Here is a 24,217-nt window from a genome sequence, read left to right as displayed (position 1 = left end):
TGGCCAACTGTGCGCCTAGGAGAGGGCCCCCAGGTGCAGGGTCTGCGCGAGACGCAGCGGGGCTGGCGTGTTTAGTTCTTCACTTTATTTCTCATATGGTTTAAAAATACCTACAGATATTAGGAGCGTGTCTGGAAAACACTCGTTCAACCAACACTTAATGTGCCAAGCACTGCATGGGAAGTGAGACAAGCTGCCCTGAGCGCCCTGCCCCAACTGCCAACAGCTTTCCAGATCAATTCACAGGGACGAACCCCAGGTTGCCGACCCATTCCTCACAACACAGGGACAGGTTCCAGACGTGCCTCCCCCAGAGCCTCAGCACGGCTGGCCCGCTCTTCATCACCTCGGATGCGCGCCAGTCACGTCTCTCTTCCTCCCTCACTCCCTCTCTCTTTCAAGATTCTATTTTTAAGGATTCTCTACCCACAACGTGGGGCTCGAACCTGTGGCCCCGAGACCGAGAGCCTGCTCCAAGGACTGAGGCGGCCAGACGCCGCTCGTCGTTCTTTCCCTTCACATGTTCCTCCTACGGACCTAAGAGCGCCCAGGAGAATGCAATGTGAGGCACCTGCTCTCCACCCGTCTGCAACCCGATACCATCAGGACGCCTCTCCCTGAGTGGGCGGCTCCTCTCCGAGCCATGCGGGAGGGGTGGGGGTGGCCAGATGCAGCTTTGTTATGTGGCAGCAGAGTTGGTAATGACTTTCACAACATTACTTTTTTATTGAGGATCTTAAGTGGGACAAATGAAGAAAGGAATTGTGAGGCACTTCACAGCCCTAGAGATGTAAATCTCTATGCAATAAAGAAGTGTAAGGAAATGAACTCAGATTTAAAAAGTGAACCGTTCATATTAATGATCAATAGAGAGATCTCAGGTTTCCCGCCACAATTTCAACCCACAACTAACTGGCTTCTAAAACAAAACACATGGAAAATTGAGACCTTACATGAATCTTAATGCAACAAATATGAACTAGATTTTTAGTTTTTTTTAACTTTCTGTAAAAATTCCACGACTGTACTAGTGTCGACTGTGTTCGGGACAGAATTCAGTCCTTACGTTACAGCTCCAGATATACATACAGGAAGGTACCTTGGTATTCGTTCCCTCTGCTCCAAGCAGGTTCTCTGTATTTTACTGGAATTAACTTGTAAAGGAAATGTTTACCTATAAATGGGCATTAAAATTAAAAATTGGTATATAAAACAGTATCAAAATAGAGACTCTGAAAGAACAGTGCTAGGACATGTCCCCCACACCGTAAGAGTGGTATAAAACATGAACATGACGCTTGATCGGATCCACAATAAAGTAAGAGAAGGTCTGCTCATGACTCTTGGTCGAAGGGTAGCACACGCCAGCGGAGTCCTGAAAGAGATAAAGCTACATTATAGATGACTTAGTCTGTGATGACATTTAAGTAATAGTCAACATATTTGACTATTCTATATTTTCTGTTAAAATGTCAGGAAACATATATCAAATCTTTGACAGTAATTTATTAAATAATTGCTATTTTAGGGGCACCTGGGCAGCTCGGTCTGTTAAGCATCTGCCTTCTGTTTGGGTCATGATCCCGAGGTCCTGGGATCATGCCCCGCATCAGGCTCCCTGCTCAGTGGGGAGCCTGCTTTACCCTCTCCCTGCTACTCCCCATGCTTGTACTCTCTCTGTCAAATAAATAAATAAAATCTTTTTTAAAAAATTGCTATTTTGGGGTGCCTGGGTGGCTTAGTGGATTAAAGCCTCTGCCTTCGGCTCAGGCCATGATCCCAGGGTCCTGCTCCACAGAGAGCCTGCTTCCTCCTCTTTCTCTGCCTGCCTCTCTGCCTACTTGTGATCTCTGTCTGTCAAATAAATAAATAAAATCTTTTTAAAGAATTGCTATTTTTAAATATCTGTTGACAGAACAGTTTACTGTACATACTTACTGTACCACACACATAATTCTTGACCTTAAGGATTTTATAGCCCAAAAGGAAATCTTATCTTTTGTAAGAGTGATTTTAAAGTGTCACTATTGCAAAAATTTCTATTTTGCAATGTTCTTCTATCTTTGCTTTCCTTCAGAATATGGTCCTTCCCTACTATGAGGGAAGCAATTACATTTCTCTTGTTTATCAACAAAAAGTGCCCTAGCCCAACACGGTAGCTGATACCCAATAGATGGTCAGTAATATCTGTTAAGTGATTGAATAAAGGAACGGAACTTAGAAACTGCTTCAAAGATGCAAATAATCTTTGCAGGGCCCTAGACTTCAAGCATTTAGGGCCTTCTTACTTGCTTGCCATCTGCACTGCGGCTTGGCACCTAGAGAACGGTGTTCGACTCTGTCCCACTCGCAGACATGGGTGGTGAACGCGGGAGGGCAGTTATCAGCCGCAGACAACAGAAAGGAGGGGAGAAGTCCGGGTGACTCTCCGCAGAAAGCGTACCTCATCAACCTTCACTTTTAACAAAGCACTAACGACCCTCGTCTTCTCTCCCAGGGTAACCTTGAAGGGGCTGTGCTCTTGGCAGCTGAAACAGCCCTTTGAATAACAAGCACTAAACCGATCACCTGCGAGCCCCCCCTCCACACTTACATATGCCGTGACTTTAAAGACGGAAGAAGTAATTTGTATTTTCTTGGTCTGAGGATTCTTCCGAACACTAAAATAGGGGGAAAAGGGTACATTTTAAAAACAGCAAGCACTGGCACGAGACACTTAAAATACTGGTCTGCGTTAGTACTCAGGTGCTCTTATTCATATATAACAAACAGATAATGTCCACGCAGACGGGTTTGAAACAGACAGCGTCTGCGGCTTCATCCAAGGACACGGCAAGGTCACCCAGCCGAATGGCAGCAAATGGACCTGGACGGTTGTAGGCGTTGCGCTCTGATGACAATAGGTCTCCCAGGCCAGAGACAGTTTCTGGAAAACGAGGAGCTGGTAGGAGCGGGATTGGAGTGTAGACAGCTACACGGGGCAGGTGCACTCTGGGTCTAACCACCTCGGTGCACGTGGCAGTTCGGCCCCCGAGTGACCGTTGCACACTGGGCGGCACCAGCCCCTGGACATCACTGTTCTCCCATGTGGCGTGGGCAAGCCACCATTCCCGTGAGGATTCCCCGAGAACTGAGCGGGATGGAGACACTGTTAGATACGGATTATGCACCATCACATGACAGTCGTTTTCTCTCAGTCTCCCCAGGAAAGACCGCCAGTGGCATGCGTGGTGGGGGCCGCGCTGGGACACGGGGGATGAGCCACAGAGAGAGACTCAGATGCATGATCTTTGTGACACTTCACAATCTGCTGAACGCCCTTACGTGCTGGACTTCGTGGGAAGGTCACACAGCTCGGGGGGCTGGGTTGGCTCTATTCTATCAAGTTTATAGATGACAGAACCAGAGAAGTTAAGCAAGGTATTTAAGGCATTAATTTCTGGAAGCACAGTCAGGTGACACGGCATGCACTCTTTTCCCTGCACTCGCTGACACATGGCCTCACGTGGGTCACGTGTAAGTGACACTTAACAGAAGACATCTGTCTTTTTCACTTTAGAGGCCAAGTACGGCTTCTCCTTCCATACACATGAAGAGTAACGGGGAGGGAGAGGTAAGGAGAAGGAAGGGGAGCGGTGTGGAGCCTGAGTGTGCATGTGAGTCAGCTTGTGCCCCTACTGGTGGCCAGACTCCACTCAATTCTGGGTTCAGAGTTCTAGGCAGTTTTTATCTTGAAAACATTCCATTCCAATTTAAACCCAGGAATCGTGGAATGGATTTCCTTGTGTCTCTATGACATGGATTGAAGTCCCTCTCTTTTTTAAATCAGGCTCCATGCCCAGCGCAGAGCCCGACACGGGGCTTCAACTCGTGACTGATCCGGACACTTGAGATGGACAGTTCTATGCTCCAGAGACTGAGCCGCCCCAGCGCCCCAACGTCATTTTCTTTTATTTCTCAAATGCTTAACACAGACTGCTTAAAAACCGAAGATTACACTCCAGATTCTGTGTTTACACAGGGACGGCTGTAACCAGTACGTACAAAACACTGATAGTGCACACAGCTACATAACACTTGAATCAAAACACAACACAGCTACAGTCATAACTGATTTTAAGTCTTGACCTGCAGGTGGTTATAGGGGCAGAGACATATAAAAATTCACTACGCTGTAGGTACACTAGGGTTTGTCCACTTTACTGTATGTAAATCAGCTCAGTTTAAAACTATTACCCAAAAAGCCCCGAACAATCCCTTAGAAAAGTTCATGCTTATCAAATAAACTTAGAAGAAAATTTAGTATTTAACAATCACTCAAACATACCAACACACACCATAACTGTTACTTACAAAAAAGAATCTACGATTTGAACGTTATTAGAAGTTGGTTCTTAACAGAAATAAACGGTTATTCCATTTTATTACCTCTGATCCTGTATTACTCTTACTTTAAAGTAGAACTAAAATAATTTATTTTTTTACAGCTCAAGTAGGGCATCACCTGCCCATATCGCCCCGCCAACTAGAAGAGGAAGGGGCGACACCCACCCGAGCTCCAGGCACCCCCCCCCCTCCCGTCCCAAGGCCCGCAGCAGCCCCTCCCCCGCTGTGGGCCTCAGCCCCTCCCCCGAGGCCAGCAAGCTTTCAAGGGTTCGAGAACATTATTTCCCTAGAGTTCTGTTTAAAAGTGTGTTTATACTAATGGTTTAGAAATAAAATAATGTGCGGTTTCTTAAAATCAGTGACGCTCATTTCCGAGGCCGGATCCCATGCTGACCGCACATGTTGCAGACCAGGCTTGGAGCTGCTCAGTTGGGGGAACAAGAACTCCTCCGCGTCGTCACTGTCGGAAGCCACCGTCCAAGCCCCTCCGTTCAAACCCTGCCATGTCCCCTCTGGGGCAGATCAACAGTTTAGAAAGCCTCTCCGAAAGCTCTGACTAGAGCATGTACTTAATACTGGAAGCCGAACAGGGAAAAGCAGCACTAGTAACCACGCAAGTCCTTCTGCGTCGACCTTTCGGAAATGGAAGGAAACAACTGGTCATCCGCTCTCTAACGAAATGGTTCTTACTATTTAGAAGAACCATAATCCTTGAAGAGAAGGCATTTCCCAGGACATTTAACAAGTGTTATTTTATAGGCCATGTAATAACGGAGAAGGGAAAAACTATCTTGAGAATGTTTTGAGCCTCCCGTGTGAGCCAGAGACCGCTAGCGCCCAGCCCTGTGGTGCACCTGCGGCGCTACAGACGTGCGGCTGGACGGGCTTTTCTGGAGGGAACTGGTGGTGGCGTTTCTCTGCCGGGACAGGGGAGATGAGGTACAGCCACTACTGTGCCTACAGTTAGAAAGACAGCAGACAGTCTCCAAAAAATGTGAAAACCCCCAAAGGTCAAGGGAAGGAGCAGGAGAAGACGAGTCTGTCTTTGGTACAAACAACCTGTTTGTACATGTGGCTCAGGATTCTGAAATTACCGACAGCACCTGGAGTTGCCATGTCCCTCGGTAAGACAGGTAGTGACCCATGCCCTTAACCAAATGACAAGCCACCTGACCCGAGTCAGCACAACGCAAGTGAGAAAGGCCACAGGCGGTGTGAGGGGTAAGCAAACTCGCAGAGCTCTGAAGGGACTGTGACCGCCTAGTCCACCCAGCTGCCTGGCGTTGGCACCTCCACCATCTTACCATCTTCAGCCAATATTTATTCTAATCTAAACTTTCTACCAAAGTTGCTTTGGGAAGACAATTCCACATCTCCTCCTCATTCAGCAACAAAACTCATAAGCATGTTTAAACTCGGGTCAAGAGAAATAGTTATTGGTTCTCTAGTAAGAGCAATGCTGTAAATGTGACTCGGGACATGATGCCCGGGAAGCCAGGATGGGGACAGGTTGTCCTTCTCTGCACCAGCCTCGTGGGCTCCATCCCGTCCAGACTCCCCAGTTGCTCACAGCCCCTCTGACAATCTCCCCTTTCGCACTTCTGGGGCATTTATTGCAGTATCAAGAGCTTCAAAGATCTGCCTACACAAAACTGAACACTTGATCTCATAACATTTTACCTATAAAATATTTTAAACAATTCTTTTATGATATGTTAGTTTCTAATAATCTCCTTAAGGCCAAGGACTGTCTGATGCTCCTCGTGTCTCTCTGGAGCCTGGCTCCGTGCACAAAATTAACACCTGCCCGTTGCCTGCTAAAATGATTCTGTGGACCCGATTCCTCTTCTTTCCGTAAGATGCTCTGTATTTCTACTCCTAATTTGACAAGTGCTGTCCCCCCCAGAGCCTTACATGTTCTTAGCACCAAGGAGTGTAGGAGTGAGTCATGGGTGAGAATCCAGGGAAGTGGATGCTGGGGAAAATGTCGCTTTCTCAAGGCCGTTGGTCTGCAGTTACTTCTATTTCAAACACCCCCAGCAGAATCCCCTCCACCACGGCGCAGGGCGGTGAGGAATTCCTCAGTTCGTGTGGCCAGTGGAGCCGAGCTCGCTGCGGAGGCAGCAGGGTGCGTGCGGGCGTGTGTGCGCGTGTGCAGCACGAGGCACGCTACAAGGCGGTGCCAGAAGCCAGCTTGGATGTTTTCATGAGCTGCAAATGACAAGGACAGAATATTCTGGATGGAAGTATGTATGTTTTTCTGAATTCTGTTTCAAACAGCTTTTTTTGCCATCTTTATGTATGAATACAGTCACTTTTTCACAAAAATCAGAGATAAATTAAAGAAAAAAATTTTCTGCTTTTAAAATCGTATCAAAACCACGAAGCAAGACAACAAAATCATGCAGTTTGCCCCGCAGTCATCAGGCATGCGGAAGTCAAAAGTGAGAACCGGGGTGATTATAAGCAACAGTCAAGAGTCCGATGAGAAGCTAATTTTGCTGATTTCCTAGGAAAATACAATTTCGTAACTAAACCCGGGACACTTTGCGTTCACTGTTCCTATTGCTTTAGCCTGTGAAGGTGAAGCAGGGTCTGCATCACTGAAAACCCAACCCAATGAAAGTAAAAGCAAATGATTTATAAAGTTTTTACCCCAGTCTGATCTTCAAAAAGAAAAAAGCTCCCCAGCAAGACAAATGGACCGGGATTTGGACTGACACTGTGGCCAGACGGGAATCCTTCCCCCTCCTGGGAACCACGGTAACCGGTGAGCATCAGCCCGGCAGCTGCCGAGGGAGCCCCACACAGGCCCGGGGGCAGGTGCCGTGTGGTGGCCGGTCTGCCGGGGATGCAGGGACAGGTGGGTGGGTGTGGGAGGGCCCCGGGGCGCCGTGCTCACACAGTCAGGAGCTAATGGGACCCCAGCAGACGCAGGCGAGCCCGCCACCCACGATGTGCCTGCTGCGCTCTGGCCACGTTACCTCACAAGATCTTTGTAGAGAAGCTTGGTGGTCTGCAGATACGGGGGAAGCACGTCCTCATACTGGCAAAGGGCTCCGCCCAGGCAGAGATGTTTGAAAAGACAGAACAGAAACTCCTCTCTGTCGGGTTGGCTGAATATGCCATACTTCTCAGAGTCTTCCACGAGCAGCACCTACAGATGATGATAAAATTCATCTTCACGAAACATGATCTGAGGTTCTAAGTCTGGTTTTCAGAAGTCCCAATTTACTCATTACAGATAATCTTAGGCCTATTTTAAGCAGTGATCGGAACCACTGAAAGGAGTGACCTGGGAGACCGGCTCCCGCCCTCCCTCCGTCTCCCCGGACGTCCTGAGGCTCAGTGGAAGGAGTAAAACGAGATCTAAGCGTTCTCCTTCCCTCTGCACCTTCGTACTCATTTCTGTCCCTAGTCCCTGTGCTACTGCGCTGCTAGCGTGGACATGCCAGCAAACTTCTGGGCAGTCACGGAGCCCTAAGTAAGCGGACAAGCCTCTCCGTCCTGTAAGGTCAACAGCCTTCACTTCAACCTGGAGGCCACCCCAGTGGTGGCATCCTAATCCCCCCGGAGCGTGTGCCTGGCCTCCCCAGCCCACTCACGCTTCTGCTTCCTGCAACCACCAGTCTACACCCACTCCTGCTCTCGGGAGACCCGGCCAGCTCCTTCAGCAAACAGTGGGACTGGGTGAGATGGGGGTGATGTCCTTGTACCGCAGGGCGTGACACAACTGACTCGTTTGTTGACCTGGCAGCTACAAACGAGGGATGAGTGGGCAACACACCATACGTTTCTTCCATCGAATCGTCTACACCCAGGTCTCTGATGAATACGCATCACAAGGCCGCCAGGCAAGAGGCGTTTAAAAAAAACAATCAAGACCGTGGTGCTGTCCATGAACAGGTGACTTACCATGAGTTTGCGGAAGCCCATCTCCACTGCAAGAAGACAGGTCCCCCCGTGGGCTCCCAGGCACCCTCGCTCTCAGCTACCCAAACATCTGGCTTAACCCAAGTGACAGAGCTCTCAGGAATGACGAAGCCACACACTCCTTAGGGAGCGCTCTCCTCACTGAACCAATGGGGCCGTGCAATATTAAGATACAGGAGTGTGAGGACTCTGGGGACCCAGGGGACAGCAGTGCCCGTGCTGGCTGCTCTCCCCCTCCCCATGCACACAGCCAGCAGCTGCAGGGGGCTCAGAGGGTAGGTGGGCGGTGCTGAACGAGTCAGGCTGTGCCCCCCCAATGCCCTGCGGGGAAGCACGTGGTTGTTCGGCGAGGGGACACGGGCGCTGTGGCTGTCAGGCTCAACCTAAGCTGGAGGCCTGCGTTCGGGTTCTTCAGCCAGGGCGCAGCCGGGTCACACCCTCCCCCGTGGCTGCTGAGCAGCAAGAAACTGGGCAGCCGCAGAGAGAGGTGTCACTCAGGAGAGCAGGAGTCTGGCGCGGCCTGCGTACGGGGCTGCTTCCAGAGAGGCCGAAGACAGATGCGCGGTGCTGGGAGAGGCCGTGGCCTCAAGGCTCCCCAGAGCAGGGGGCGGGCGCCTGGACTCCGAGGGGCGCGTGCTCTGGCAGAGCCCCAGGAGCAGACACCCATGGGGCCCCAAGGAACAGAGCCAGACCAGACATGCGACCCCACCAAGAGGCACATCCCAGGCCGTGGTAGGAAGAGGAGAAACCAACAGCAGAGGCTGGTTTATTAAACAAACAAAAAAACAAAAAATCCCTGGGGGCCTGGGTGGCTCAGTGTGTTAAGCCTCTGCCTGCTGCTCAGGTCATGATCTCAGGGTCCTGGGATCCAGCCCTGCATGGGGCTCTCTGCTCAGCGGGGAGCCTGCTTCCCCACCCTCTCTCTGCCTGCCTCTCTGCCTACTTCTGATCTCTGTCAAATAAACAAAATCTTAGGGACGCCTGGGTGGCTCAGTTGGTTAAGCAGCTGCCTTCGGCTCAGGTCATGATCCCAGCGTCCTGGGATCGAGTCCCGCATCGGGCTCCTTGCTCCACAGGGAGCCTGCTTCTCCCTCTGACTCTGCCTGCCTCTCTGCCTGTGCTCGTTCTTGCTCTCTCTCTCTGACAAATAAATAAATAAAATCTTTAAAAAAAAAACAAAAAAAAAACAATAAACAAAATCTTAAAAAAAAAAAGAAGCCCTAATTTTTAACCACTTTGTAGTCTTTCTTCAAATTAAAACAATGATGACAATAATACGTTTCATCTTAACATTTCACTTTAAAAAAAGTGCATTTAAATGCTCTCTCAACTTATTATCTCAATAATTTCAGAAAGAAGATAGAATGGGCAGTTGTTTTGTTTTTGTTTTTTAAAAATTTAGGTAATCTGTATGCCCAACGTGGGGCTCAAACTCATAAGCTTGAGATCAAGAGTCACAGGCTCTTCTCACTGAGCCAGCCAGGCGCTCCAAATGGGCATTTTTTAAAAAGACTTATTCATTGTTGGGGGGGAGAGGCAGAGGGAGAATCTTGAGACTGCACTGAGCATGAGGCGTGACGTGGGACTCGATCTCGCAGCCCTGGGACCACCACCTGAGCGGCACCAAGAGTCAGACTAACCCACTAGCCTAATCCACTGCACCACCCAGAAGCCCTATCTCCCCTGCCTGGGCATTTTAATCACTGTGTGGTGCAGATAAGATCTTCCTGCTCTAGATATTGATTGATTTGCCTAATGTTACTACTATCTGATGAATAATAACTCAGGAATTAGGTAAATAATCTAGGTCTTCTAATTCAAGTTCAGTACACCTCTCACTAAAACAGAAATGAGTTAATCAAATGGCTTTTTGATCTCACCAGTGGGATCAAAGGATTTGTATTACAGGGATGTTTTTATACATTCACGTGATAGGTTAGGAGCCCCATATTGAGTAGGGGGATCTCTTGACCTCAGCACCACTGACATGTCGGGTCTGAGAAGTCACCGTGGGGGCCGTCCTGCACCCTGTATGGTGTCCAGCATCATCTCTGGCCTGTACACATAAAGGTCAGTAGCGTCTGGTTGAAACTGAAATATACATATAATTAAGTCGATAGAAAAGTCCCATGAATGACTTACTGATCATTATTGTTAAGAGATTATGTATTTCAGGCAGGCAAAAGTTTCTGACATTAAGCATTTCCTGAAATAAAATTCCATTAGTGAAATTTTAAAAATCTATACTTACTTTTCGTAACTCATCAGAAACAGGAAAGGGATCACAAAAAGAATCCAAACATTTAACAATATGTCCACTGTCTCGTACAATATTTTCATTATACAACCGGTTAAAAAATGACATGGAAAGCTGTGTACAAGGAACATTTATAGCTTCAATTTTTTTCACTTCAGTTCCTGAAAAATATTATTTTATAAAGATATAAAAATTTGTTTAGTATTTGCAATTATTCCCAAAATAAGTACCACCATGCAGAAATTCTAAGTAGCCAAATATGACATATATCCTGATATATTTAAAAGTTTAGGATTTTATTAAGTTCTAATTTTGCAGTTTGTTCATTTTGATTAATCATTAAAAGTCTGTAACAAAATTTCAATATTTCAGGTCTACATGTAGGATGTGTAAATTAGAAAACACTTGAACATGAGATACATGTTTTGAGTAGGTGTTCTTACATCACTTTTAATCCATATGTCAAAAGTACCTATAAAAGCATAGGAACCACTTTGTGAAATGATTTTGCATTTGTATTATGTTCAATGCCTTATAATTCACATTACAAAAACTTTAATTAAAGTAATGGGTGTTTCTAAAGTCCCGAGGAGGTCTGGAAATTTTTTCTCTTCATTTAAAAATTTCTCCCTTGTGACCTCATTTACAGCGTGTATTATGAAAAGTAGCTTTTCCCAATCAAGGTAAGCTTCAGACCAGGTCCTGACGGAGTCACCACAAGGCTGGAACAGGAGGAACCTGCAACCACAGGGCTGTGTTATTTTCCTCTTGCAGCTGTAGTTCTCCGCACTCCACCTTCCCCACCCCAAGCCGATTTCCTGAATGTGTCCTTTAGGAACGGATTTTCCATTACTAGAGGTTCTTCTAAATTACAGAAAGACACAGAGATTAAAATTAATATTTTTATAATCGTCTCAGTGAATCACTCAATTTTTTTTTTTTTTTGAAGATTTTATTTATTTATTTGACAGACAGAGATCGCAGCAGAGAGGCAGGAAGGGAAGCCAGCCCCCTGCTGAGCAGAGGGCCTGATGCGGGGCTCGATCCCAGGACCTTGGGATCTTGACCCGAGCTGAAGGCAGAGGCTTTAACCCACTCAGCCACCCGGGCGCCCCAATTTCTGTCTTTCATGTGCGAATGCACACTCCCTCAGCTGTAAAGGGGTGGTGGTGTTCTTTGCAGGTGCTCCCTATAACAGCATACCCTGGTGGGGGAGCCCTCCGTCTGTCCTTTCCCTGACTCACGTGCTTCATCTCTGTCGCAAGGAGGAGCCTGAGCTTGAGAAGAGTAGCGCTGGCGAGTAACCCACTTCCTCCTCGGCTGTCCCCCCGGAGTCCGGCCAGGACCTGCTGCCTCGCTCCGGTCCTGAGCCGGGCTTATGGGAGGCACGATGGGTGTCTGGAGACAGGAACTGTGTCTGAGCAGGAGCGCGTGGATCCAGTCTTCAGAGACGGGCTGGTGGCCAGCGGAGGAGAGGCTGACATTGGGCAACAGGCCATGTTCATAAACATGCCCTAGCTCTGATGGGGCAAGTGGCAGGAGGGCTTGGATGGCGAGAAATGTCATTAAATTTAAACCACTTGATCAGAAGCATAGAAACAGCATTTGCTATGGACTGAATTATATCCCTCCAAAAACACATTGTAGTCCTAACCCCCGAGCGCAACGGTATTTTGAGATGGGGGCTTTGGGTGGGGTCTGAGCTTCATCAACTGAATTTTGAAGGGATACAATTCAGTCCACAGCACTCTGCATCCCCCCCCCCCCCCGCCAACTCATGTGTTTCTCACATGCAAAACACACTTATCCTAACAGCCCCCAAAGTCTCACCTCACCCTAGCACCAAGCCTAAAGTCCAGAGTCCAAAGTCTCCCCTACAGATCCCCTCAATCACATATGGGCGAGACTGGACGGTCGGTCATCCCAGAGCAAAATTCCGCTGCAGCTAGGAACCTGCGAAACCAGACAAGTTACATGTTTCCAAAATACGATGCGGAGACAAGGAACAGACACGTCCATTCCAAAGAAGAGAAGCAGAAAAAAAGGGGGTGATGGTCCCAAGCAAGCCTGAAACCTGGCAAGGGAAATTTCCTGACGCTTTTAAGCCCCAAGAATACTCCCCTTTGGTTCAATGCTCTGCCCTCCTGACCTGCTGGGGACGGTGGCTCAGCCTCTGAGGTGTCCCCCTCCGCGTGTTCCTGACACTGGGGCTGGCCCTGAGGACCTGAGCTGTCTCTCAGCCCTTCTGTGCTCCTGAAGAACAGCCGCGTCTGCAGCCAAGTGGCTCCCTGGTCTGGTCCTGTAGGATCTATGGTCTGTCCCGTCCCTCACACTGGCAGCGTCTTTGCGGGCACCACCCCCGCCCGATCCCAGGCTTCTGCTGGAGGGGCTGGGTGAGCCCCAGTTACGTGCACTCTCTCCGCGTCACACAGTTGTCCAGGGGCCTCTGTTCTCTCCAGACGAATCCCTCTCTCTTGCTCTCTTTTTTAACACTATGAAAAGGCTGAGGATATTCCAAATCTTCAAGCTCTGGTTACTCATTAACAATTCCTTTTTCAACCCATCTTTTTCCTTTCTTGCTTTATTATAAACATCCAAGAAGAACCAGGCAGCTCCCACACCACCTGGTTTAGAGCTCTCAGCTAAACACACAATTTTATCACTTCCAAGTTCTACCTTCTGCAAAACACCACATCATCATCCAGCCAAGGTCTCTGCCATTCCATGGGCTATCTTTCCCCTGTTTCTGATACGAGGTCTTCATTCCTGCTCGACACCTCACTGGGATCAAGCTTCCCATCATAGATCTGGGCTGGGAGGCATTCGAAGCCGCCCAACTGATCACCACTGCACACTTTCAAATAATCATCTTCCAAAGGCCTCATCTCCAAATACTATAACACTGGGGGTTAGAGCTTAACACAAGAATTTGGAGGAGACGTAATTCAGTCCATAGCACATGCTATCGGTCACGCAGGAATACAGTAAACTTCCGTCTGCAGTGTTTGCAAGATCCGTACTGCACTGCTAGGCTCACACACGAAGTGAAGAACATATTTTTCCTCCTTGATACCAGCATTAACATATACAGGGGGTTTCCTATTTATTTTTTGCTTTTCTGACAGTGCTTGTCTCAAACCTGAAATGGCAGAGGCAGGAGAGCGCAGAGGTCAGGGTCTGGAAGTCTGGGACCTGGATCTGACTCTCAGCTCTGCTGAGCCCAGCCAGCCTTAAGACGGTACCAATGACTGAGCTCCCAAATCTGACCCTTTGTTTGTGAAACAGGGATTTATAATAACAATAACGCCTCTCGGACTTGTTTTGGGAATTAAAGGAGGGAATGTCCGCAATGCCCTTCACCCAGCACAGAGGACGCATCCGTTGTGTGTCAGCCAGCAAAGGGCTCAGTGTGTCCATGAGCAGAGGGCCGTAGCCATGGCCGCTGGCGGAGGGGACACAGCGGCCCCAGCAGCAGCAGGCCAGGCACCAGAGCCGGCAGGGACACTCTCCAAAGCGGTTCGCCCACTAGAAGAATGTCTGCTGTCTCATGTTGAAAAGGTGTTTATTTTGCTTCTAAAGGCCCGCAGAGGAAAAAGAGGGAAGACGGTCAACAATTCAGACAAAGAGAAGCTGGCAGAAGGTCCAGACGGTCCTTTGCAAACGCCTGGAGACTTCTGCCTCGGACTCGGAACGCTCGCTGCGTCCCCGGCCACTTGCCGGAGGCCCTCTAATTGGTTCTGCCGTGCGCATGTGGAATTTCAGAAGCGCTCTGTCGCAGGGCCTTTGCTAAACCCCAGGACCAAAGTCGGCACTGTCTCACTGCTCTGTGAAGGGTCTACCAACACAGAGGAAGGTTGACTTTTTTCTAAACGAAGCTTATTTTATAAAGGAATTGACTGAAGTTACGCCAAACATGTTTTATAAGCACTGTGACATGTGCCTCTGATGATTCCCTTCTGAAGATTCTGAACTGGTGGGTACATCTGCTCAGACAGTTTAACTGTGTAATACTCTTAAGACCACACTGTACCAGCTTTTTCCTTTATAAATTTTGCAGTGGTCTTTAGCCAAAAGCAGTAAAATGTGACCCACGAATTCTAACATCATGAACTATTGGTCATCTTGGTCTTGACTAATACTGTAAGTAATTTTTGTGTAATACTAGAATTCCATGAACATGCAATATACGAATTTACCAAAACAACCCACCTCATTTAAAATCCACTTACGTTTTTCTTGAGCACAGAGCGACATTACTAACCAGACTTTCCTTCTAAAAGGAGGAGAACAATTTGTTCTATTGTTAAAATACCTCAATCTAAAATTTGAAATATACTGTTCATGTTTTTGTTTTTAGAATAGCCTTTTCTATTAACTCTGGTCTGAGAGCTATTTAAGAGATTTGAATGTTACTAAGTGTTTGGGTAATGTGATGATGACGATGACGCAGGGCCCGATCCCTGGACCCGGAGATTGTGACCTGAGCCCAAATCTAGAGTTGGACGTTCAACCGACCAGCCACCCAGGCACCCCTGGGTGATTTTCTTTAAAGATCTCTAGCTATGTTTCAAGGTACTATGAAATTCTTACGTATATAAAGTTCTCTTTGTGAGAACTTAAGACTCTCTTCTGTGGCTTTATGTATTATTTTAGGAATGATTCGTGGCAGCTGCTTCCTTGGTCCCCAAAGACGGGGCGGTGGCACCCTCACATCAGTAGAATCTTCCGTGATGCCCTTGTCCTCTTGCTGGTGAACTACTACACTGGTCTGTCCATGGTGGCCAGTTTCCAGAGTTCCCCTTACCGTTCCCTGCATCTCTCAGAGTCCACAGAAGGCGCAAGAACTACTTCCCCAGCGAATGCAAGAGAGAATGAGACTTGTGTGTTGGGCCAGGACAGGAGCAAGGGCTCCCTGGAGACCCTGATGTGAGCAAACCAGCCAGTCATTACTTGCAGTGTGGATGCAGATAATGAAATGCAAAACTGAGCAAATGCAAAAATGAGCAAAACTGTGTCACAATAATAAAACAGTCATCTGAAAAGATGACAGTAACTTTTATTTACCTAATGTGATCCACTGTCCAGAAGAATCTGAAAGTAACTTCAAATTGGGTATAACATCTGGGTCTTTGAAGAAAGCCTGAAAGACAAATTTGAGGGAAGCCAGTTAGATAATTTATTATGAACAGTAGCAAGAATTAACTTCTAAAATAACTATAATAAAATCTCATTTAAGTCAAATTGGGGAGGACAATTTTAAATGGATAAAATGTCTAATATTTCTTTTATAAAGAAATGAAGTTTAGGGGGCACCTGGGTGGCTCAGTGGGTTAAGCCGCTGCCTTCGGCTCAGGTCATGATCTCGCGTCCCAGGATCGAGTCCCGCATCAGGCTTTCTGCTCGGCAGGGAGCCTGCTTCCTCCTCTCTCTCTCTCTGCCTGCCTCTCTGCCTACTTGTGATCTCTCTCTGTTAAATAAATAAATAAAATCTTAAAAAGAAAAAAAAAAGAAATGAAGTTTTGTTCACTTCAGGTTGTTACCTTCAAGTATGAACACCACTGTATGTCCAAGTACGGGTATCTTTGGGACTTAATAAATAGAAACTAACGATTTCCAGTGAAAAGCAGGAGGTTATGTATATTTCTTCAATCTTCAATTTTGTTTCCCAGGTAATTTAGGAATCGCCACCCCCCCCCCCCCACTACAGCTAGATCTAAAAGTCATCAGCAACTGAATTCTACCCAAGGGACACACAGAAGCTTTGACCTTCTAACCTCATTAGACCATCCCTGCTTCTGACTCCGAGTCACACTGAGCCTCTCTACTTTCCTCTAATGGGATGTCCCTTCCTTTCTCACAAACTTTAAACTTGCTAATTTCTCCCCTTTAAGAAAGAGTCTTTTTAGTGTCATGCTGGAACCAAGTCAGGAAACCTGAGTGCTCAACTTTCAGGAGTCTTTGTTTCCTGGTTTTTAAACCATTGACCTTGTAGGTCTAGTCACAAATTTCAATCTTAATGTAATGCAGATTTAAATGGGTGAGTATTTTGATTTAATGCAGCAGGAAGACACTACAGAGATTTAAGCAAGGACAGCTTGACTTGTCCTGTTTTTCACAGCTCATTCTGGCAGCAGTGTGGAGAATGACCCGAAGGGCTACGAGGACAACAGTGCAGAGGGAAGGTACTGCTGAGACCCACGAAGGTCTGATGTTCTGTGAGTCAAGAGGACAGAAGGGGGTAGGGAGGTGGAGAAGGGAGTGGACTTAGTGACTGTACAGGAGGGCGGGGCAAAGAGAGGAGGAGGAACCACAGATGACCTGGCAGTTTTTTCATGAATGTCATTTCCAGGCAGAATGAATGTTATTTAACGAGAAAGGGAACAGTGACGAGGACCAAGTGTGCAGCGTGAAGATGAATGACATCAGTGTGAACGCCGACATCGCACAAGGCAGAAATTCCTCTTTCAACGGTGTGGACCTTGCAGCGGTGGAGGGATAAAGGTAAACACTTCACAGGTATCATATATGGCCATTTACAAAAAAATAACTTTTCCCCAAAACTACTTCTCAGCAAAAAAAAAGCAAGATGTCTTATAACTTTATAAATCCTTACAAGCTAAAGAGCATTTGTACAATTAACTTAATTTGTGTAATATACATTTTGAAAAGAAACATAACCTGGAATTAAGCTCAATTAATACTGGTTTTGAATGTTTTTTTAGACGTCTTCTGGAAAAATCAGTAAAAGGGAAATTTAATTCAGATTTAGTAATTATTCCTGGGGGAAAGAATATCAACTCCATCTTTTTAGTATCAACTTAAAACTGAATTTTACAGGCTATTGTAATGGAAGCAGTCTAAGGGAGCTGTAGTGAAATGACCCAAAGCAAGGCAGGTGAGTCTTTATCTAAAGGCCCCTCAAATAAAGCAACATGATAGCTGTTATGTTGTTGGGGCTAATTATGCACTTAAAGAATAAAACAAAAAACACCAAAAAGCCCTGCCCTAATATATGTAAATGACATCTTCGGTTTGTTACAGAATTTCCAGGGAGGCATTAGATGGGACTACCTCAACTTCAAGGAGGCTGCTGTGCTCTGGAAATACAGTAGATGATGCCCAAACAAGTCACACTGGTAATAAAGACACTGACGGCCAAGTGCATGTAGAGATTAGAATAAACTTGTTTCATAAGATGTGACAGTGGGAAAAGGATTTCTAAATTAATAGATTCTTTTATATAACATAGATTTTTCAATGTACATCTATCATATGCCACCCATACGAGATGGAAGTAGAATCTTGACTTTGTTATCTGTCCCGCAGATTGCTGGCTTCTCAGCCAACATCCATTCTCTTCATCTTTAAGGAATCCAGTTTTATTTGGGACAGCACTACGCTTAGCTCGAAGCCTGCCCTCCTAGCCCCTGTGGCACAAGGCCATTAAGTGTGAGCAGACCTTGAGAAAGCTGTCTGACTCGCTTCCCTGCTTTATGTGGAAGAGCCCCTCCCCACCCTTCATCCCACGGGGAGAACACCACACCATATACCCAGCCTGGACCTCGCTCTCGAGACTCAAAGCAGGATCTTGGATTCAACAATCCAGGGTATTGCCGCTTCCGTGCATTTCAAGATAAGAATGCCTGAAACTGAACTCAGTTTGTTTATTCTTTTGCATTTTCTGCGGCTTTAATGGCATCATCTACCACCCCAGTCAGCTCAATCAGAAACGTGTTCATCCGGGGTGCCTGGGTGGCTCAGTGGGTTAAGCCCCTGCCTTCAGCTCAGGTCATGATCCCAGGTTCCTGGGATCGAGTCCCATATCGAGCTCTCTGCTCAGCAGGGGGCCTGCATCCCCTCTCTGTCTGCCTGCCTCTCTGCCTACTTGTGATCTCTCTCTCTGTCAAATAAATAAATAAAATCTTTTTTAAAAATAAATAAATAAATAAATAAAATTAAAAAAAAAAAAAGAAACGTGTTCATCCTCTGCAATCGCCCCTCCCCCACCTTATCCTCAATATCCTGAGTCCTTGAATACTGTCTTCCTCCGAAGCCTCTCTCCTGGCCATCCGCGTGCTGCTGTCATGCTCTACTGTATTCGGGAGAAGTTGCCAGGCTGGCCTCACTGCTGCCAGACTCTGTCCTAACAAGCTACCCTCCACAGCTCTGCCTAGGTGCCGGCAGGATTGTGAGTGTGACCGGCTTCCGGAAAACCTCGAGGCAACCCCGTGTCAGCCAGATAAAGCCACGCCCCTCCGCGCCGCATAGGTCATCTAGCGTGCCCTCCTGCCCATCTCCTGTTATCCCCCACATCGTCCATCTAACAAACTCCTACCTGTCTTTCAGGGCCCAACTCGAGGAGCTTGTCTTTTGTAAACCCTCCTCTGAGTGCCTCCGTGGAAACCAAACCAAACCAAACCAAAACCAAGATGGCCTTCTCTTTTGTGCCACCAGGGAGTCTGCATCCTGGCCTGGGCCACAGGCCACGGGCCACCTGCCTTCTCGCTCTCAGCGTCAGCCTGGACCGCTTCCCTCTCTTGCATGGGGTCTTTTTCCTCCATATAGATCCAGAGACCACGGAAACGCTAGTGGAGGGAATGGTTCCTTCCTTCCTTCCAGCTCTTTATTCTCTCACAAATGAACTTTGGGAACCTAAATTTGTTTTTTTAAAGATTTTATTCATTTATTTGACAGAGATCATAAGTAGGCAGAGAGGCAGGCAGAGGGGGAGGGGGAAGCAGGCTCCCTGCTGAGCAGAGAGCCCTGATGCAGGCCTCGATCCCAGGACCCTGAGATCATGACCTGAGCCAAAGGCAGAGGCTTCACCCACTGAGGCACCCAGGTGTCCCCATAAATTTGTTTTTAAAATTGAAAGGGAACACTTTAAATCTGGAACTCTAGGTTTAAGCGATACCCTTTGTTCAGTTACGAGCGTCTGTAGTAGAAATGACACGGAAGCTTGTGTCGCGAGGCCCCTCGGTCTTACCACTTGCCAGGCATTCCTGCACCGATTATTCAACCATTTTGAGCCTGCGTTTTCTAAGCTAAAAAATGGGGGTCAAAACCCCAAATTTACTAGACTGTTGTAAAGATTAGTGACAAATGTCTAAGAAGTGCTGAAACTCAATCTGGCACCCATGAGTCACTTCTGAAACACTTTGTGGGGCACCTGGGGGGCTCTATCGGTTAGATGTCTGCCTTCGGCTCAGGTCACGATCCTGTGGTCCTGTGATATGGTCCTGGGATGGAGTCCAGTGCTGTGGGCTCCCTGTTCAGCAGGGAGTCTGCCTCTGCCTCTCCTTCTGCCCCTCCCCTCTGCTGTGCTTATGCACTCACCCTCTCTCTCAAATAAAAGCTTAAAAAAAAAAAAAAAGTAAAAACACTTTGTAAGGTAGTAAACAAATATTATTACTTATTATGAGCCAAGCATTTTGCTGAATATATTACTTCCTCTAATCTTTTTTCTTTTTTTTTTCACATTTGATTTTTTAAGTCCTCTCTACACCCAGCATGGGGCTTGAACTCACAACCCTGATATCAAGCGCGTCCTACCGCCTGACCCAGCCAGGTGCCCCAATCTCCTTTAATGTTCTTTATAAACCATCAGATACTCAGCATTATTTTCATACTCAAAAGTATTTATGTGCCGAGCACTGGGATCATTTTTCAGAACAGCAAACAGAAGATTGGGTGGTAAAGGGACGTGCCTGGTGTCACAGAGCTAGGCTGTGGCAGTGGTGGGATCTGAACAGCCAGCCAGAGGCCAAATCAGGGGAGGATCTGGGCTTCCTCTGGCCCTAAGCTTATACAGCTTTAGGAACTCTCAGAAAACAAAGGTGTCTATCTTAGAAAATGTTCAGAAGCACAGGACTATGGGACATACTGCTAGATCCCTCTGAGTTCCTTCGAAAGGCCTTCCTGGCCAGCAAGGAGGCCCGAGGGTTCATGGGCTTCAGGGCGGATTCCGTCCCGGGCCACACAGTCTGAGCTACTATGCTCCCCCGCCACCAATTCAGTGATGTGAGTAAAAATAATGTTTCTCTAGGTACATTTCTTTGAACTGAAATATGGGGATATTTATAAATAAATGTGAAGATTTTGAAATTTAGAAAAAAATAGCCTGGTATTATGAAAATCTGTTGTACTTTATGGATAAATTTTGAATCTGTTGAAGAATTCTGTGTCTGTTGAACAACTCTAATTTATTTTATGCCTTCCTCCATGAAGTTTTTCCTGACGCCAATGCCCCTCCATTAGGTGATGCTTCTGTGTGGAAGGCACCTTGTATCCTCCACTGTAGCAAGTATTTTACTGTGTTGCAGAGAATTTTTCAAATTTCCAGCTTCAGTGCCTTGCAAGTTGGGACCAGGGCTCTGTCTTCTCAACATCCTCCGGCAGGGAACTAGTTAAGCATTCGACAAACGTTTATTGAATAGATGATTCATAAGGAAATTTCTGTAGCACTTGAACTCAGTGAATTACAGTCCTGATTTTAAAAATCTCTATCAATGTGAAAGCCAGTGCTGGTATGAATGAAAAACCTAAGGATGATAACCTGAGAAATGTCACGTGGTCACAACAAAATTGTGTTATCTTACTGTTAAAATAGTATCTTCAGGAAAGGGAAAGAGGTTTGACCATCTTACCCTGTATCAAGGGTTGAGAAGCACCCGTCCCCAACCCCCATCTCTGTCCTCGCTGGAGCCTCAAAACAAGGCTGTACTTTTTTTTTTTTTAAGATTTTTTTAAAAAATTCATTTATTTGACAGACATATCACAAGTAGGCAGAAAGGCAGGCAGAGAGAGAGTGCGCGCCCAGCAGGGAGCCTGATGTGGGCCTCGATCCCAGGACCCTGAGATCATGACCTGAGCCAAAGGTAGAGGCTTAACCCATTGAGCCACCCAGGAACCCACGAGGCTGCCCTTATTTGGAAAGAGATTACACTGGGCAGGGTGGTCCTTCTGCCCCGTGACCAATCCTGTGCAAAGAGCAGAGGGGCCTGGACACCTGGAGGGACCGCAGGGAGCAGCAGCCCCCGCCGCGGGTGGGAGGAGGACCGCCCCCACGGACACCTGGATCCCGCACCTGCCGGACAAGCACCCCTGCTCGCTCTGCGGCCCTCACCCGGCCAAGGTGGACCGCAGGCGCCCCCCCTGCTCCCCACGCGCACGCGCGAGGGAGACTACCTGCTGTCGGTGCCCCGCTGTGCGCGCACCCGCAGCCCCCCCACAGCGCACCGCAGCCCCCGCAGCCCCCAATGCAGCGCGAACGGAGCACCCTGTCCCGTGTGCCTGCGGGTCTAACGACGGCCCCCGAACTCCTGCGGTCGGGCAGCTCCCCTTCCCCACGCGGTCACCTCTGCCCGCCTGCCTGGGGGGCGGGGAGTACCCCCGCGGGGAGCTCCCCCGTGTCCAGCCAGGGCCCGGCCGCCCAGGGCTCCCTACCCTCAAACCAACCATGACGAAGTCATCCTTGCGGTACGCCTGGAACGTCTGGTCGAAGCCGAACGCCTGCGCCGCCACTCTGCCCAGCATGGACCTGCGGGGGAGGGGGCTGTCAGCGCGGGCAGGGCGGTGGGAGGGGGCAGCTAGGGGCGTGGTCATAGGGGGCGGGGACTACCCACGTGGGGCGGGGTCGGCCTGGGGGAGGGGCCAGCAAGGGCTTGGGGCAGGTCAGCGTGGGCGCGGAGCTGGAGGAGGCGGGAGGATGCGGGGGGCCAGCACGCGGCCGGGAGGGAGCCGGAGCTGAGGGATGGGGGTGGGAGGGGGTGGGATGGGAGGGCTCAGCGCGGAGCGAGAGGGGCGGGATCCGCGTGTGGCGGTGCGAAGGGAAGGGCGGGAGCGGGAAGGGGCGGGATCAGCCTGGGGGAGGGGCCAGCGCGGGCGCGGGGCGGGAGGGGGCGGGAACAGGCCAGGGCCAGCGCGCGGCCGGACCCCGAGAGGGAGCGGAGGGGTGTCGGGGTGGAGACAGGTCAGCGCGGGGCCGTGGGCGAGGCGCGCTCCCGGCACGTCCCGCTGCCCCCATCCCCGCGGAGACGGCGCTGCCCGCGGTTCGGACCCCGCCGCCGGGCACAGGGGCTCGCCCAGCCCTGCCCTCGGCCTCTCACCACTGGCGGAGCCGGCTGGTGGTCTCCGGGGTGCTCAGACACTGGAAGGTTTTCTGAGGCAGGAATCTGAAGTAGTAGCCGCCCAAGTCCCCCGGCTCCCCGGCAGCCATCGCCCCCCTCGCTAGCGGAAGTGGGGCCCGTTTCCAAGGAGACGCGGAGGCCAGGCGTCGCCTCGTGCGGCAGGGGGCGGGGCCACGCGGATCCTCTGGGCGGGGATGTCGAGCTCGCGGCGGGGAGTGCGTGGGGGAGGGAGGGGGTGGAGGCATGGGAGGGTGGGGGCGGGGCCACGGGACTCCGGCGCAGGGGGCCAGGTTCGCGGTGGGGGCGGGGCCGCACGGAGGAGGCCGGGAACGTGGTGCGGGCGGGGGCGGGGGGGGGGAGATGGAGGTGGGGCCAGGCTGAGGAGCCGAGCCTCCCAGCTGGCGCGACGCCGGGGGGGCGGGGCCACACGGAAGAGGTACTGCTGACGGCGGGGGCGGGGCCACGCGGAGGAGGCCGGGCTCGCCGCGGGGGCGGGGCCAGGCGGAGAAGGTTAGACCTCCGCTCCCCCTTTCCCGGGGCATCCTGCACCCCAGCGCTCAGGCCCCTGCTCCTGCTCGGGGCGCAGCGGCCCTGGGAGAGAGGGGTGCAGGTGCCTTCTTGCTGAAATGGACTCCTAATCAGAATTACTCAGCATAGGTTGATTTCCTAACCCGAAGCCTGCGATCCCAGTTTTCTGGTTCAGTTGCATGACTCAGACATTTCTGAAGACATGATTTTGAGTTAATTAGGGTTACTTTGGAAGACATAAGTCTGTATGACTAGTTGGAAAACTATTCTCTTTTACCATTTGGCTTTTGTTCTTTTCGATTTACATCTGAAGGCTAAAAGACTTTTCCATATACACTGCAGTAGGGAGTGCTGGTTGATAAAAGTACACGCTTATTTATCTTGTTTATTTTTAAAAAAAATTTTTATTTTTAAGTAATCGTTACACCCAGCCTACAGCTTGAACTCAGAACCATGAGACTACCAGCTGAGCCACAGGCGCCTGAAACACATACCTAGTAGTTTCTACTGAAAATTAACTTTTTTTTGTTGTTCGTCTAACAGCGGTGTCTGGATACGATGGTTCGACTGAAATTCTCGACGTTGTGAGGGTGTGAAGGCAATACTGATTCAGTAGGAACTCGGCGGGTGGAATTCTCAGTGTCGGTCTCTCCTGGGGTGGTGCCGTCCCATCAGCTCCGTCAGCCACGCGATCACGAGGGCGAAGGGCCCCTAAGCTCACCGCCAGTGTCCGCGCGTCCTGCCGCTCCGCCCTGTCACTGTCCAGACAGTGTGTGTCTGTGCGAGATACTCGGCCGCTGGGCGTAGACGGCAAGGCCCTGAGCTGTGATGTTCAGTAGGCCACATGCAGCAAATGCGTTTCTGACTCCTGACATTTCCAGTTTATAATGGGCTTGTAGAGATGGAATCCTACTGTAAGTTGAAGATGTGCGTTATTTTCTGTTACTGATTACTGCCCATTAAATGGGGAGGCCCACCGATGACA

At 49.1% G+C, this 24,217-nt stretch overlaps 1 protein-coding gene and 1 long non-coding RNA gene across 7 annotated transcripts; one reads left to right on the top strand and one right to left on the bottom strand.

Annotated features, from left to right (window-relative positions):
• Positions 1 to 702: 702 nt before the first annotated feature.
• Positions 703 to 22,899, bottom strand: CFAP300 (cilia and flagella associated protein 300). Of its 6 annotated transcripts, XR_009354911.1 has the most exons (10): positions 22,684 to 22,899; positions 22,034 to 22,115; positions 15,641 to 15,716; positions 11,821 to 12,120; positions 11,273 to 11,314; positions 10,571 to 10,737; positions 7,371 to 7,543; positions 6,301 to 6,597; positions 2,594 to 2,660; positions 1,321 to 1,375 (listed from the first exon to the last, which is right to left on the bottom strand). XR_009354911.1 is itself a non-coding variant. In XM_059179148.1 (9 exons), the coding sequence occupies exons 1-9, from the start codon at positions 22,791 to 22,793 to the stop codon at positions 1,247 to 1,249; spliced, it is 1,146 nt and encodes a 381-aa protein (XP_059035131.1). In that variant the 5' UTR covers positions 22,794 to 22,897; the 3' UTR covers positions 703 to 1,246. The 6 variants fall into 6 exon arrangements, 5 of the variants coding, with proteins under 5 accessions (XP_059035131.1, XP_059035136.1, XP_059035142.1 ...); XM_059179148.1 differs by lacking the exon at positions 6,301 to 6,597 and having other exon boundaries at positions 703 to 1,375; positions 22,684 to 22,897; XM_059179153.1 differs by lacking the exon at positions 6,301 to 6,597 and having other exon boundaries at positions 703 to 1,375; positions 11,821 to 12,096; positions 22,684 to 22,897.
• Positions 22,490 to 24,217, top strand: LOC131834501 (uncharacterized). Its single transcript, XR_009354919.1, has 2 exons — positions 22,490 to 22,547; positions 23,776 to 24,217. It is a non-coding gene; the product is annotated as an uncharacterized LOC131834501 (long non-coding RNA).

The sequence above is a fragment of the Mustela lutreola genome, chromosome 1 (genome assembly GCF_030435805.1).
Source record: "Mustela lutreola isolate mMusLut2 chromosome 1, mMusLut2.pri, whole genome shotgun sequence".
Lineage (NCBI taxonomy): Eukaryota > Metazoa > Chordata > Mammalia > Carnivora > Mustelidae > Mustela > Mustela lutreola.
This window is presented reverse-complemented; position numbering and strand designations above follow the sequence as displayed.